The sequence below is a fragment of the Pongo abelii genome, chromosome 21 (assembly GCF_028885655.2).
Source record: "Pongo abelii isolate AG06213 chromosome 21, NHGRI_mPonAbe1-v2.0_pri, whole genome shotgun sequence".
NCBI lineage: Eukaryota > Metazoa > Chordata > Mammalia > Primates > Hominidae > Pongo > Pongo abelii.
Window position 1 is genome coordinate 45,609,819 of NC_072006.2, and position 17,052 is coordinate 45,626,870.

At 45.2% G+C, this 17,052-nt stretch overlaps 1 protein-coding gene across 5 annotated transcripts in view; it reads right to left on the minus strand.

The window, feature by feature from the left end:
• Nucleotides 1-503: 503 nt before the first annotated feature.
• Nucleotides 504-17,052, minus strand: part of CHD6 (chromodomain helicase DNA binding protein 6) — a 223,908-nt gene continuing 207,359 nt past the window's right edge. For 4 of the 5 annotated variants that reach the window (XM_054542308.1, XM_024238849.2, XM_054542309.2 and 1 more), the window contains 6 exons: nucleotides 15,144-15,295; nucleotides 14,522-14,728; nucleotides 13,123-13,575; nucleotides 11,260-11,451; nucleotides 10,129-10,248; nucleotides 504-3,404 (listed from right to left, as the gene is read on the minus strand). In XM_054542308.1, the coding sequence (XP_054398283.1) occupies nucleotides 2,505-3,404; nucleotides 10,129-10,248; nucleotides 11,260-11,451; nucleotides 13,123-13,575; nucleotides 14,522-14,728; nucleotides 15,144-15,295 (2,024 nt within the window). In that variant the 3' untranslated portion in view covers nucleotides 504-2,504. Of the gene's footprint in view, nucleotides 3,405-10,128; nucleotides 10,249-11,259; nucleotides 11,452-12,543; nucleotides 12,919-13,122; nucleotides 13,576-14,521; nucleotides 14,729-15,143; nucleotides 15,296-17,052 lie in introns of those variants that run through there. The other variant, XR_008517177.2, reaches the window with a different exon arrangement.

Here is a 17,052-nt window from a genome sequence, read left to right on the forward strand (position 1 = left end):
TAAACTTTTTCTTTTGTTTTTAAATCCAGGATCAAGACCACAATTTATTATGTAAGACATGGGGTGAAGAATGATCAAGGAAAGTTATGGCCGTGAGTGACATGGAATTAGATGAAAAGGCTCAAGTTTGCTGAAGAGAGTTTAAATTTGGCTTTTGCTCTTGGAAACGTCAAAATAATCATAAGAAGCACTTGTGCCTTACAGAGCAAATAATCCACAGAGTGTCATATTCATTTTGCAAACAGGGTCACAACAGCAGTCAAATAGAAGCCTGAACACCCAGAGAGTTAACATACAGATTCGATAAGGATAACAAGGGATTGAGCATGCTGGTGGGTTTTTAAGTCAGATCCACATTGAACCCTGTGACCTATTGGAGGTTATAAGTGGAACCCGGGGAAAGCAGCTTTTCCATACAAAACAACAACAACACAACGACAACAAAGAAAACCAGACTCTGCTGGATGTCTATAATACTCATTCGCAGTAAGGCTTTCAAGATACAGGAATTTTTATAGCATTTGTATTTTAAGGATTTAGGGCAAATACATTTTTTTTTCTACTTGATAAAAAGAAAATTAGTACTTAAAAGGTTCAAAAATATATTGATTGAGTTATTTTTTTTACATAAATAAATTATATTGATTTTTAGGATTTAACAGCTGAAAAAACCCTTTCTGCTTCCACTGGAGGCAAAACTGAACAAAATGTTAGTTAAATAGAGAGAGCAGCATTTCTAAGAAATCTGTGGTCAGCATTATAGACCATCTATGCTACAAGGATGTCATTAAATAGGATTTGTTCAATTACTGGATTCTTCTTCTATGATCAGTTATAGAATTTCTGGTTTATATCTCTGATTCATAAAACTGGGACTCCACTTTTTGAAGATACATCTGATTGATTTTTTTCAGTCATGATTTAACAGACTTCTTTGAGATGCTCATTTTAACATTTACATAATTTATAATCCCAAATGTATAAAAGACAATGACAAAAGCATCATAAATAAATAATGCAAAATGAAATAGTTATGTCAAACTTTTGGACCTTCTGATAAATTAGCAAAACTGTAACAGAAAAAGTAAAAAATACAGTAAATTGTGACAACAAAAAGTGAAACTGGTACTAGTAACACTTGCAACATTTCCAAGGGTCCTGCGCAGCCCTGCGCCCCCAGGGTACTGAACCATGAGCTTACTTCAAGTCTCAGAGTGTGAACTACCTGTGAAGAGTGAGACCATCAGAAGGGACGTTAATATGAAGGTGAAAGGACACGGGTAAGTGCTGCTTAGGCAGGTTCTTTCTCAGTTCCTAAACATGGAGAAGCTGAGGAAGAAGAGAAAATAATGTTGACTTGCAACGTAGTTTCGATTAACTGATAATTTGGAATTTGGGTCCAACTGTAAGATATAAACAGAATGGAGAAATTAATGGAGAAGTAACTTTTCACAGCTGTATTATAAAGGGTGGCACACATTTGACAGCCTCAGACACTCCTGATCAAAGGACCTACTAGCAAGTGTCAAAGTGTTGGGCACTGGTCTTCTTGCAAGCTCCAGAAAGAGCCTTATTCTTGGTGAAGGAAAGCCTGAAGTGAAAATCCATTCGGTCCTGGTGCTCTTTAAACACAGAGAGGCAAATTAATGGCTAGAGAAATCTGTAAGCGAACCAGGTGAAGAGCAGAGCGCTAGCCGTGTGCTTGTGAAGCAGCGTGTAGCTCTACAGAGCGCGGGTCCTTGCCCCACCCCCGTCGCCAGCAATAACTCATGGTGGGTAAAGCTTTCTGGCAGCCAGAGGAATCTTTTCACTGGTGAGAGGGATGTATAGAAAATAATGCCTAGTCAGTCAGTATTTCTTCTTGCTGCAGGTGTCTGAAAAACCATGAAGGGGGAAATTATATTACTACCGGTAAGGTTTTTGTTTTTTATAAAGAAATGAATATATGTATTTTCAACCATTAGTTATATACTTCTGTCTATACTACTCACTTAGTAATCATGATAAAATAGGGAAATATTTTAACTCAAAAATATGCACCAGCACTTCCTTTTTCTGTGCTTTTTGGTTCCCTGTGACATTCTTCCTGTGCAACCCAGCTCACAGAAAAAGAGCTCCTCTTTGTCTCTGTTCTTCAGCCCTTCAATGGTAGATCCCTAGACAGCTTTCTTTTGCCATTTTTCCTCCTCAAGTGAGTGGGAAACTCGGAAGAGAAGGGGGTAGGGCGTGTCACCACGTACTGTATTAACTATGATTGCTGGAATGAACTGGATAACAGAATGAGAATTCTGTGCCTCCTAGACTAGGTAGACAACACTTATCTAATGAAGTGGTGAGACCCTGCAACTATTAACATCTGTTACCATAGTTCTCAGACAGGAAATCAGGTAGGTAATCTTACTTATGGAAACACAGGTTCTTATGGAGGTGAAGTGAGGGAAGTAACAAACCTTTATGGGATAAGAAACTTACAAGTCACAATAATTTCTTAAATGAAAAAAGTTCTAATTGGTGTCGTTGTTGGAGTCTTTGAGTGCCCCCTCCCCAGCCTGTGCCCCATGTTCTCTCTCTGCGGGCAAAGGGGCACTACTGGGTTCGGCACAGTTCTCATCACCGCTGGGCTCCCTTTCGCAGCTGGGAGCAGGCTCTGGGTGGGAGTTGGGGTTGTCCCCCTTTGTCTTCTTCTTCTTCCTCTTCTGGCTCTCCAGACCTACTATTTCCGAGTGTCTGGCCTGCTGCATGGCTGGCAGAGCCATGCCCATACCAGGGGAGAGGAACATGGATGGGTAAATGAGTCCAGGAGATACTCCTGGGATGAGAAATGGGTTAAAAGCCACAGGACTACTAGTAGTTATTGCAGGTTCAGACTGATCAGAAAATGGACCTGGACCAGGCTTGTCCTCAGCTAAAGTGTCTGTTTTCACATCATGGCTACTCGGCTTGTCTTCCGCAGTCTTTTCAGTCACTGCCGTACCACTTTTCGTTGTGCTTGATAGAGACGCCGGAGCAGTGGAAGTGCAGGTGGTTGCCATGGGTGGACTGAGGAGTCCCCCAACACCAAACATCTGGGGCACAGCAGCCATGCCTGGCAGCATCATGGGCAGCATGCTTAGGGTACTTTTGACCTCTTCACCAGTTGGCATTGTGGCAAAGCCAGCTGGAAACCCCACCAGCCCGGTGAGGGGGATGCCTGGCATATTTCTCATGTTCTGAAGTCCTACCAGGTCCATCCCAGCAATCAGTCCATTCATGAACAGTGGCCCCATTCCAGAGGGAGAGTCTGCTACAATGGAAGGAGCCTTCAGGAGTTCGCTCCGAGGCCGCCTCCCCCTCCTGCGGGGGCCCGTATCTCGAAGAATAGGCTCAGCCAGGGTGTGATTGAACTTGTTTTCTGGAAGAAACCCCTGGAAAAACAAAGAAACACAAAATGCTGAAGGCAAAAGGATGGCAGGTGGTCAGCTGAGGGTGATGACCAGGGCTCTGCACTGGCCTGGCCTGTCTCCAGCTGCACGAAGGGTTCCCAGTACAAGGAGCACCTCCCCCCTACTTGTGCAGCTCTCCGGCCTGACTGTACCTGACCGGCTTCTCCCTCAGCAGCTGAGATCATTTTGTGGCATGGGCACAACTAGGGCACCTGTACTGCCCAGTGGTAATTCCAACATGCTGACTGGCAAAAGTGGCATCCAGTCTGTGAGAAGCTGGCAGAAGAGAGTGGGGAGCTGGAGAAAGCACTAAAAGTGCCCTGGTTCTCGGTGAGACTATTATGGCTGAGATCCCTTCACCAGATCCCAACACTTGCCTTCCTCTTGACACAGGTTTTTATTGAAGCAACAAAGCAGAATATGTAAGACAGGGTTTTAATCCCGAGTTTAAATCCTGACTGCAACCTCCTAGCTGTGGGACTCAGGACACGTCAGTTAGCCTCTGAGTTTAAGTAAAAAAGGACAATGGTACCTATCTTTAGAGTCACCAAAAGTGACATGTTTAATACATTACCTGATCCATAGGAAGCAGTGCTTGCTAATGGCACATTACTTATTTACTGTGTGTATGCCCCACTCCTCTCTGAATACAATGGGATGTGTACATGTTTGTTGAAGAAATGAAGGACTTCTTGAACACTGTTGGGGAAACTGCCACCAAAATAAGTGGTGGTTCTCCCTAAGGGAGACCATCTATTTTTTCTCTATTTGGAGGTTCACTCTCCAATTTTCTTAATTAGCAGAGAGTTCTGCAGTAAAGTACTTCTGCTCCATGTGGACCACACTGTGACAGTTCCTGGGCCCTCAACACGGGTGATCTGGCACCTGCACTGGACATTCCCGTAACCCATCAGGATGGCTGAGCTGCACAGAATCATGGGGGAGGGCAGATCGCTCCAGCAGCATCAGGGAGCGGGAGGCAGCACGTGGAGAGGAAGGCACAGGCTGCAGCCCCACACCCTCCTTCCTGAGAGTGGAGCTCAGGAGCTCTGCAGGGCAGAGAGGATGCAGCCAGGAACCCGGTCCCTGGAGTATAAACAAACCACTGCAATTACGATGGATCTTTCTCTGAATTTATAATCCCTAGAGAGAGAGAGAATTTCTTCCCACAGATGGGAAGCAATTTCTTTCAGGACTTAGTGCCGTAGTCCCTGTGCCCCTGGAGAACCGCATGCCTTTCTCTCTCTCTCGATTGCCCTCCACACCTCACTGCTATCAGCTAGTTTATCAAGTAGTACATGCCCATGGTATTAAAAAAGGTGAACTGTACTTGTGCAGTTCAGCAGTCTCAGCATTTCCTCACACAGGGGAGGTGTACAGTTTGAGGACAAAGCCCTCCCCTGCTGGCACCCTCCCTGACTGCCTGGGCATCTTCTTCTTATGGTTCCTGCTACAAAGTCAGTGCTGTTTTACCCCCTTCCCTTTGATTACAGCAATGGTGAAGCAAAAATGTTCAGAGTGGCTTCAATGGATCTTGTCACACTGGATTCCACTGAGGTCAATGGTCACCATCAAGGCCGGAATGCGCAGCCTACGGAGCACTATGAGGTAGGAGAGCTCAACAGCGAGGGGTGAGGCCTCTGGGCTGCTGAGGCAACTCCCAGGGCTGCACCTGCGGCCTTTTCAGGACTCTCCTTTGGAATACCTTCCCTTCCACTAGAGTCTGCAGAGTTGGGGGTGGGGATGTGACAAGCAGCAGCTGAGGCTCCACCAGCCCATAGCCTCCTTGTCTGTGGGAATCAGAGGCAGGGATCTGGCTGTTCCTCTCAATGGGGCACACTCTTGGGGCAAGAAAGGAGGTGTGGGTCCACCAAGAGACACCAGAATGACCAGAAAAACCCCACAGAACGTAGAGAAAGAAGCCAGGGAAGCTAAGGATATCTCTGGGCTGAGACTGGCCACCAGGCCTGAGGGCATTTAAGAAATCTATTTACAATCTGCCTAAGGGCACCTACTTTTAACTTTAATTCGGCAGCCCAGGCATTTCCCATTTTTTCCACTGCCTCTCTTCTCCATAAACTATGAAATAAGCAAATCCTTAGAAGACCCACCAGATTTTTATTTAAGAGGCAGCTGTAACCTTAGTTGGTGGCACTGGTTTCAGGTTCTCATGGGCTGTAAGGACACATGTGTGTGGTGGGCCCCAAATGAGCAGCAGCTGGACCGTGTTGGTTCCCACACTAGTGGGCACTCAGCAGCGAGGGGAACGGCTATCAGAGGCAGCAGGGAAGGCGGTGCTGATAAGAGGATGAGCAGCAGAAGAGTGCGAGACGCCATGAACGAAGTACTGATCATGTGTCAGGCACTGTACGAAGGGCTCCAGCAGCATCTCAACAAATCAGTGAATCAGCCCTGTGGAGTCAGTACTATCATCATGCCTGCTTTACAGAGAATTTACAGATTCATAGATGTGTGAAAACGTGCATATCTGAATGTTTCTGAGTCCCCAGTAATATTTTTTGAACTCCTACACCTGTCCTTCAGTTTTCCAAGAATATTAAAAAAAATAAAAAATAAAAAACCCAGTTCATCATAGACAAAAAAGCTTTATGATGGCAACTTTAAGAAAATTCTTCTCAAAAAGCCTTGGTTTGCATCACAGAGCTGGAAGAAACCCCTGAAACTGTTATATTTAGTCCCCTTGGTTTTCACAAGCCGGGGGGTGGGGGTGGGGAGGGTACAGTTGGTCAGGGACAGAGCAGGTGAGAACACAGGCCCTGTGGTTCCCAGCCCAGGCCTCTTTCCACAGCACACCACACCCTCTCTCCTTCCCAGCATGACCTGCCACTTGCAATTTGCTAGGCTGGCAACTGCACACTCTGGCTCTAGGGAGGATCACTGGGGAAGCAATTCCTGGCTGGTTCCTGTTTCTAAAGAGAGACAGTAGGACTTGATGGATCGGGGCCAGGCTAAAAGGATAATTTCTCACCAGTCTGTCTTGAGCTCATCAATGCAAATCGCCTCATTCTGGGCCAGCCACTCTGTCTACACAGCACAGTCTCAGGCCCTTGCTGGCATGGCACCACAGCCCAGGGTGCTTCAGCCAGGGTAACCACAACTTGACCACGTATCTTTCTGAGCCCTCTTCCTGCAGCCTACCCACAACCGAGAGGCAGACAAAGATGCTGGGGAGTGTCTTTCCTTTACATCCACAAATGTGCCCTCATAACTCTCCAGAGAGAGGGGGCATATTCCACCTCAGAGGTCTTTCTGTTAGGAAGAAAACAAGCCCAGCACTTGATGAATGGTGCCTCTTTCTTCTTTTCAAGCAATCTGCTATAAATCAGATCTTCTCTAACATGCTTTGAGACCGTCCTCAGGGCATCTAGGACCAGCCTATGCCCCAAAGGACCTTTGGCCACCTTGGCCCTGGCCCAGTAAGTGCAAGTAGCACTCTCAGGATCTGGGATGTCAAAAGCATCCTTTCCCTGCCCTTGCTGAGAACCATGAGTGTAGAGAGAATGGTGGGTCCTTTCAGAAATGAGAACTTGCTTAGAAGGCACAAGCTGATCTTTCTTCCCCTCTAGATGTGGAGAATAGCAGCAGAAATGCCCCGAGGATAAAGAGAACACTCTTCATTTGCAGCAGAGCAAGAGCCTGGCAAAGGAAGTCAGCTTTAACCATGTCCTGTGGAGGAGTCACCCCAGCCACCAGCTGCTGCCCACTCCAGTCAGGTGCCCCTCCCAGCAGCACGGCGACCACACACAGCGGCCAGGCGGGCTTTGGCAGCTCTCCCTCCCGGTAATTATACCCTGGGAGCAAACCTGCTTCCCCTTCCAGGAAAGGCCTGCGGAGGGGGCAAAGAGAAAAAGGAAAAGGAGCTTCCTTATGTTCAAGTACACTGGAGGCAAATCTGCTTTCTATCTAATTGCACAGGCATTCCAGCCCAAGAAGAACATCCTCATTAATGCATGGTGGCATTATTCCAACTCTAAAACTTAACTCTGGGTGGAGTTAAGAGAAGGTGGTGACCAGAACTTCCTTTCTCCTCCGAAGGTTAGTACATTCATCCAACAAATGCATGCTGGGTGAAAAGAGACCTAACGACAAAATGCGATGTGTGGCTCTTCATTTAAAAATCCTAAAACCAAACCAAAACACAACCACAACCAGCTTGACAAAATGCGATGTGTGGCTCTTCATTTAAAAATCCTAAAACCAAACCAAAACACAACAACCAGCTCTAAAATACATTTTTGGGATAACTGGTGGAATCTGAATATAGACTAGATAACAAGTATTATTAATATGCACATGTAATAAGGGCAATAATTATGCAGGAAAATGTTCTTTATGAGATGCATGCTAAAGTATTTAGGGGTGATATGTCATGTCTGCAATTTACTGTCAAATGGCCCAGCAAAACCTCAAAACTATACACATACAGGTAAAACCAATATATACATATGTAACTTACATATATAAACTATATTAAGTATATGTGTGTGTATACATATATTTAATGAGTAACCACTAGGTAGTGGACATTAAAAATTGAATCCCACAACCTTCCATGCAGCCTGCGCTATGAGAATTCTGTGGACACCACCTGTCCAAACCACAGCACGTGTGGCAGAAGGGCCATGTGAGCTTGAAGGAAGGGAGGAGTTCCTTGTGAGATTTAAATCTATTTCTAAAAAGAGGGGTAGGGTTTCTGCCATAAATATTTCAAATTACTATGTTGAAATCCTGTGCCCCAAGATGATGGTAATAGGATGCAGGGGGTTTAGGGCGGTGATTAGGTCATAGGGGCCGAGCGCTTATGAATGGAATTAGTGACCTTATGAGAGCTGGCTGTCCCTTCCTCCATGCGAGGGCACAGTGAGAAGACCCCGATCTGGGTGATATGGTATGGGGCCTCACCAGATACCCAATCTGTCAGTGCCTTGACCTTGGACATTTGGGTCTCCAGAACTGTGAGAAATAAATTTCTGTTGCTTATAAGCCCCCCAGTATTCTGTTATGGTAGTCGGAATGGACTAAGTTTCTATGGCAAAGAAAAAGGTACAGTGCACCCTAGAAGGCCCTGTCCCAAGAGGAGCTGCAGGAGATACACGGGTGCCCCTGTTCGGAAGGCTGAGCTGCCCGAGGTCGTCTTCTTGCCTTACTGCAGGAAAAGGGCCTCCGAGGCAGGGAGTGTGTTTATTTAATAAAGGAAGCTAACACATCTCTGGGAAGAGGCTGGCTTGCAAGAACAGCTTAGAAATGGGTTTTCTGGCAAAGGGTCAGCATCTGTAGGGAGGGATGAACACTAATTTCCAAGGAACATGAGGGAAACTGTTAGACATGGAGAAAGAAACAAGCAAGCCAAGGGGGAACTACGTGGCTCTTCCTGACACATCTCTAAAGCAAGAGCTCAGAGACTACAACAAAGCAAGAACCGGAGATCTTCCCTTGATGGCCTATCTAAGACACCGTGTGCCGAGACAAAAGGAGAAGGTGGGAGGCAGCGTGAAGGGGTGAGGAAAGACAGAGGGGACACAAACAAAGGTGAAACAGCTCGTACTGCTCAAGCAAGTGGAAGTAGGGGAAGAATCCTAAGAAAAGGGTGGAAGGGACATTTTCTCAGACTAAAGCAAGAGGGGAAGAAAGGGCAGCTTCTCCAACGTGACAAACTGTCTAGGGCCCAAGTCTCCCCCAAAGGGACTGTGGTAGCAGATGGAGATGAGCAACGGCCACTAGTGGAACTACTAGACCAGCGGTAATCCACGGTGACAAACTCTGGAACAAGTTCCCTGAGAACATTAAATGCCAAACTCTTTCTGCACGAGGAGGAAATGACTAGGGTGGGCGGTCTTTTGGAGCTATAAAAAGAAATCACATTGAAGCAATCCCACCGAGAAGGGAATTCCTACTCCAGGAAAGATGTAGCTGGCAGAGTACTTAAAAGAAGGCATTCACGAAAGCTTGAGTTTATGGAACAACCTGGGAAAGGCAAAAGTCCCCACGAGGATCTTCAGAAGCTCCCTATTCGGGCAGAAAGTGCTTTTAGGAGGCTAAAAGCACATTTATGTATAATCTGCCCAAGCGCAACACATTTTCAAGTTGAAATGTTGTTACCGCCCCCTAGAGGTTATGACTTTGGTAGTCCAAATTTGTACTAATCTGTAAACTATAATTAACTCGGATTCGTTATACTAGAAGTATTCTGCAGAAGTCTTTGAAGTCCCTTCCAGTGTCATGATGCTATAATAGGAAAAGGGTAGTGCTTAGAGGCAGCTGTTTTTCATTGCCAGTGAGGCTGGACCAGGAAGAAATGTCTTAAATGGTAGCCATAAAAACCTAAATTAGGAAATGAAAACTTCCAATAATGAATTTTGTTCACTGACAAAGGTTAAAATTTCTTTCCCCTTGTAACTCTACAAATAGGAGAAACAAAACACAAATCCAAGCTTTGGCAATGGTTTAACAAACAATTCTGGAGGTAAGGGTTGAAAACAAATGACCACTGGGAGTCATAGAGCGCTCAAAAATGCCACAGCACCACTTCTCGCTGCTAATCAACTTCCTGTGCTGGCTTCTAGTCCTCTTGAAAGATGTCTCCCAGCGAACCCCTTCCCAGCTGGGGCTTTCTCTCAAGTGTGTAAGGCACAGCTCAACCAGGATGCTCCTCCTGGCCCCACACTCACGTGGCCTTCTTCCTTACCCTCAGTCCTGGCTCCTTGGGGATGGCAGGAACCCTCTCTTCCCCGCTCAGGGAGCTGACATCTAATTTTCCAGGTTCTTTACAGCGTGGCCTCCTCTGCTTTGGTTTGTCTGAAAAATTCTAGGATGAAAACAGAGACCAACATTACAAAACATACTATCCCAGATTCTTCTGATGAGGCTGATGCTTTTCAACTGGTTTTGCTATTGTTCTCATCAATGGCTTTCTGCACAGGAGCTGGCCAGGTTAAACTAAAGGAAATAGCCACTTGGCCTCACCTAGGCTTTCTCTCCTGAAGCACCAGTGTTCCTACAGTAATCTGGAAAACAGGCCGTGTGGGCCCCCCAGCCCTCCAGCCTAGAACACCTGAGCCAATTCACCAGGCGGCCAGGGCCCTGTTAATCCCCGGCCTTTTCCTCTTGATCATTTCCTTGGATTCTCTCGTCACTGCTACCTGCCTGGCTGGTTTCGCCTGTCTCCGGAGGGTGCACATCTGTGAATGTGTTCTCCTCTTCCTGTGTGCTCTCTACCTACATATCTTATTAGTTAGGTGCACCCAGGACAAAGACAGTAGTGGGGTAGATAAGCAAGTGAGAAGAGAAAAACCAAAAAAGACATCCGTGCTCGAGTCCTCTCCTAAAAATGTCTAGTCTGAGGGACTTAGGACAAAGGCAGTACGATGACTTGAAGGGAATGTCCTAAAGCAGAGTAACCATAAAACTAAGGACAGACGTCCCCCAACCACTACAAATGAAATGCATTAACTTGAAAAGAATTCAAAGGAACATTTTCATAGGTGGCAGAGTTTATGCAACCTAAAGATTTCTCTATGAGCTTATGACACTGTGTGGCAATTTTTGTGGGGACAGGGGACAAGTTCTGTCCTCTTAGGATTTTGAATGTCTACTTTTTGGCATAGTATTTTGAGATGGGCTATCATTTCTATTACTGAAGAATTTAATCAAAATTTAAACTTAAAAACAAAAGTCCTTTAACATGATGTTGTCAGCTGACAGATTTCTCCCAAACAGCTCCCAACTTCCTGGTTGCCCTCAGCATGCTTTCATCAAAAATAGCAACAAGTCAGCAGGAAGTAAACAGTGATCTCAGGCAGCACCAACAAACACTTACTGCCCCAAAGCCAGGAACTTCTAAGGAGTAGTCAGCCTGCTGCCTCAGCCAGTCAAGCAGACTCTTGCTGGGAATGGATTTCTCGGCTTGGCTGCTGGCTGCTGTGGCTGGCTCAGGAGCCGAGGTGGCAGGCCCTGGCCCCTCAGGGTGTGTGGTGCTCAAGGTGGCCTGCCCTGGGTCTTCATGGACTTCCTGGATGAAGGAAAAACGAGTATGTATAATCACGACAGAATGAAAATTAGTTTCTAAAGAAAGAAAACATGTAAGGTGTTATTTGAATCACTCCATCTATTTCCACCCTGATTATTACTCAGCTGGGGTGCCTGAATTAGAACCCTACACACACCACTGACCCACGCCCGCAGAAGCTCTTGCAAGTGATTTGGTGTTCCCTTCACCTGAGCACTCCTCTCCCGCTCTTGTCCACTTGGTACACTTTAACTCCATCCTGACTGCCGGATTCAGTTTTCCTCCTCTGTCACCACTGCCCACTGTCCCAGGCAGCACTCACTGCTCCAGCTCCTGTCCCCACAGCACTCGGTTCCTAGCTCTCTCACATAAAGAAAACGCCATACCACAATTTACTCACCCTCTATAGTTTGAATGCCTGTCTTACCTTTGTTTTACTAATGCCTATAATGGGGTCTATAACAATGACAATGCTAAATAAGTGTTTGCATCAATAAATTAAAAAAATACTCTGAGGACAAGGGGGAAAATTTTTATCGGTCATTCCATTGGAATTCTATGATCATTACAGAGAAACTATGGTGTTGCACATCTAAAAAAGATAAAAGACTTCTTAAAAGCTTGCAGGATTGAGCAGGGAAAGAACGTGTCACTTCAGCTTCCCAAATTACTTTGAAAGTCTAAGAGGAAGACATAACCCAAGCAATATGGCTTAGCAGTAAAGTTCTCAGCCCCTAGAGAAAAAGGTCCTTGGTTTGGTTTCCTGCTTTGTCACTTACTAGCTGGATAATCTTAGGGAAATTATTTAATGCTTTAAAGTCTTATTTTCCTCACCTATAAAATGGGAATAACAAAGCCCATCTTCAGAGTGGTTGTGAGGAACAAACAAGATAATCATGTAAAGCCTTGAACATGGTAAGCAGTAGGCACTCAATAAGTACTAGCTATTATTATTGCTTTTAAAATAAGAAAACATAAAATGTGATTCCTGTTTTGGAGCTCAAAATCCAGTAAATGGGAAAACCCAAAATACAACATGAAACATTAAACAAAGCATAAAAGGGATCTCTCTTGGCCAGGTATACGGTTTCTGACCTTTTCTGTTGTTTGCAAATGATTTCCTTTGAGTTTGGAACAAACTGTCTTAGCATGATCTCCGTGAATCTTCAACCCTCCGTGGTAGATGCTGTTGCCCCACTTTACACAGGAGCAAAGTGAGGCTCAGTTGTAGACCAATATCACCCAGTAAGTCAAGCAGAAGAGCCAGGATCACATTCAGGTAGCCCTGACTCCTGTTCTTTCTCCCATACCCCAGTCTTGGAGAGCCTTACTACCCCGGAGAAAAGCCGCTGCACACTCAACCCTGCCATCTTGCTCTGCCGTGCCGTCAACAGTGGCTCTTCTGAAACCCTGGAGGAGCGGGGGTGTTCCTATTTGAAATGGCAAGACCTCCTGGCTCATTTCTCCAGGCTGTAAGCAGATTAAGCGCCATTAATGAGTTAGTAACTATCTAGTTCTACAGAGGATGGAGGGCATCTTATAATGACAGAAAATAAAGCAGGACAACCGAAATAGAGATAAAAGATCCACAAATTATTTTGTGTCTGAGGAAGAAGGGTTTGTTTCTCAGTGTAGAAAGGTAAATGTTTTTAATCTAATGACCTCGATACCCACCAAGATTCCCGCCTGAAGTGTCTGCTCCTTCAAAAAGATGAGGTCCATCCCTCCTTCAACATGTTTCCGCCTCCCTCTCCGCCTCCTTGTGGCTGCATCATCTCTTCTGAGGCTTCCATTGACAATCTGTCCAGTCACAGGATGGATCAGGCCAGCTTGCAGAATCCCAGACAAGTCCATGCCAAGGGCTCCCTGAAGTGAACTGATAGCCCCAATCTTAGGGGTGCTGGCGCTCACTGGGAAAGGGGATGTGGCTCCTGGGGACCCCTCTGATGAGCAGGAGAGGTCCATAGCTGACTCCCCGTGCCAGCCATTGAGGATGATAGGGGTGTGCCCGTGGGTGGCAGAAAACTGCTCCAGGCCCCGAGCCTTTGCATCCCTCTCCACCTCAAACTCATAGGGACGCCTGTGCTTTTGTTCATCCTTTGTGAATACTGGAGCTAAGAAGCTCTCCTGTGAACACACAAATAGCAAGAGAGGTCTGAATGCCACACAAGTGGCTGAATGCTAGCTCTTTCCCCAGGCCTGATTTCCCTAGGCCTCATATTATTTCCAATCATCTTTTTAGGAGTTCTTCTAACTCAGGCCTCCTCAAACCTGAACAGCTTGTTAAAATGCAGATTCTACTTCGGTGGGTCTGAAGTAGAGCCTGAGAATCTGCTTTTTTTTAACAGGTTTCCAGGTGCTGCTAAAGCTGCTATGCTAGTCCGTGAACTACATTTGGTGTTGCAAGATGATAACTCAGAAATGTTCAACCTCACCTGTGCATCAGAATCACCTGGGAAGTTTAAAACAACTCAGTACCCAGGACACACTCCAGACTGATTAAATCAGCATCGTTAGCTTGTCAGGGTCCCCAGTTGATTCCAATGTGCAGTTGAGCATGAGAACCAGCATGTTAATAATGTATCTCAAAACTCATCACCCCCACCAAAACACTCACTCCTGCCTTGATTTCCCTAATTTCTATCAGCTTCCATTGTTAGCTCAGTCTCTAAGGGTCAACCACACTGTTCCATTCATGCTTCCCTTTCCTTATATATTTATTAGTCATGGGGTCATCTTTGCCAGTTCCCCCCATCTTTGTATCCACTCTGAACCAACTGGGGTCTAGAACCTCTCTTTATCAGTTTCCTGCTTGGCCCCCCTAGCCAAGCTGTATTCCACTCCAAGTGAGCTGCAAACCCCTGCTTTCATCATGCCTTCTCCTGCTCCAATACTTTTACTAGCTCTCCACTCATACAGGATAAAGTCTAAATTCCCCAATCAACTCTAATGGCTTGGCAAAAAAAACCCCCTATCCACTCAGTAAATACTTGCTGAATGAATGAACTCAACTGAGATGTGGAACACGCCCACCATTCTTTGTTTTGTGGTCATTCCATTCTTGCCGGCTCACCTTCTGGATCTGGGCCACCAATGCTGCACCATTGCTGAAGCTGTGTTCTGCTGCTTCCGGCTCTGAGAGGCTGGTTCGAGAACCAGCACTGCTGGTTAATACCGGGGTGGGCAGTGTGCCTGAGGGCTCATACTGCTGGCTGGAGGGCCACTTCCCCTTTAACACCACGTGGCAGATATTATCTAGGCGGTTAATTATCACGCGGTCCTAGAAAAAAGGTTAAAGCTCTGATGAATAAGGATCGAGTTACCTAAATTCACAAAATCCTTTGAGATCAAGGGTTAAGCTTTTCACCAGAAGGAGTCGATAAGAAAAGAGCACACTCAAACATACTCACTTTATAAGCCTTAAAATAAAAATCACAGTCTGGACAATACAAATTAAAGCCATGGTACTACAAATATGAGGACAATTTGACACCTTCATCTTACAGTCGAATTAGTTAAGCGCACGTATCTTTAATGTTCAAATGCTACATAACTAATATCTTTTAAAGGTATTAAACATTTCTGAGTTTCTTGTTTCTAAACTCAACAAAAACTATTTCTAAAAGGGTTAAAAAAAGCAATTCAAAGCTGAGAATGGTTTGGGGACGGGGTGGGAAATGCAAGCTCTGGGGTACCTTTGGCCACTCAGAGAAGGAATAGAGAGTTTTCTCCTGTAGCAGCTGAGCAATAGTGGGAGCTCGAGCCTCCTGTAGCTCATCCCCAATGTCTCCTGTGATGCCCGATGTTGAGCTCTTGCTCTCCTCTTCAGAATACTTCCCTGGATAATCTGGGAAGAGGTTAAAAAATTAATCAGGCACTTAACTGTAGTAGTGAGATACTAGTGATCTGAGAGATTAGGATATCCTCATCTTTTCCTTTTTAAATTAGCTCATTCTGTGCTAATTTATTTTAAATGGAATATTAATTATGATATCTTCTATTTCCAGGAGAACCGTATCAGTTAAGCCATAAAAGCAAATCCTGCTCTGGGGCTCCCAAGGCAAGTCTTCTAGTGAGCATTTGCATCCATATCCCAACACAAGAAAAGAAAAGAGAATGGAAATTTTTCTTGTGTATCCAAGAGTGAAAGGAGATGACTAACCACAAAGAGGCTTCTCACTTAGTGTAGTGGTCAAGGGAAAGCTGAACATTCTAACACTTTGAGATCTTTGAAGGGACAGTCTATGAAATGTAACATGGCAAGACGGTGATTAATATGAGAAAGGATGAAAGTCATGAAGCTTACAACAAAGGTAAGACAGACCTGATTCATGTAAAAAAAGATGCCAAGAAACTCAGAACATTTCAGTTTTTCACTCATGGAAAGAAATGGACATGTAACTTATTCTTTCAAGCTTCAGTAATGGTGAAAGTTTATCATCAACGTGAATGGATCTTCAAAGATCCACTTACAGGAAATGAACAGACAATGGAAAAACACCTAAGGCAGGAAAAGTTGTTGACCTCTTTCTTGGTTAAATGACAAGGAGCATCCATCCTTTGAAATGTGGATATTTCACTTCTGAATGTGCAACAAGAGGATCAGCGACCTGACCATGAAAAACAGGCCCTTGCTAGGCCTGGTGGACTCAGGGTAAGCCAGACAGATACGGCCCAGGTCCTCAAGGTTCTTACAGCCCTATGAGGGAAGACAGCCAGGAAAGAGGTGACAATAAAGGAGCAACTAAAATTATAAGCTGTGATAAGTGCTATCAAGGGAAAGAAACAAGGTGCCATGATAGGGAACAATAGGGAAGAACCTACTCAAGTAGGTTGTTAGAGAGTCTCTCGGAGGAGGGAACTCCCATGAAGATGAGGTGGCAACAGGGAAGGGTATCATGGACATGCTGAGGAACTAAGTGAGGGCCAGGAGAAAAGTACAAAGATGAGGCTAGAGGGGTGGAAATCATCTAGAACATGCTGAGTCCTCTAGGCCAGGAAAGAAAATTTAGATTTTATTCTAGATTCAATGGGGGACCACCACTGAAAGGTTTTAAGCAGAGAAGTTGAATTTAAGTTTTTTTTTTTTTTTAAAGCAAAATCATGTGAGAGAGAAAACCTGGAAAAAGCAAGGAGACCTGGGGGTTGGCCCTGACAGGTGTACCAATTAATTACTGCTCCTTCAGGACTGTAGATTTCTAGTTTCCAAAACAGGGCTAATCCTCTCTGCCCTACCTGTCCCACACCTCATATGTGTGGAGGATCCCTTCCAGGGTCTGCAAAAGCACTTTTAAAAGCATCAGTGAAAGGGACTCCCACCCACGCGTGCACATGATGCTCACCAAAGCTTATTAAGGTCACTGCTCCCTCTACTCTGACTTAGCAAGGCTGACGCTGCCATCAAAGGACACCAGTTCAGGAACATAATTTCTCCTCTAAACCATACTTATCTTTACCTTGTACTCACTTGACTGCCTGGGTTTCCAAGGACTGATAATTTGGTTATTTTTACCCGCAACACGGTTGAAAAAGCAATGTGGGTTTTATAATTCAACACATGGCAGCAATGCTTCATGGCCTGCCGTGAGGAGGATCAGGCATAGT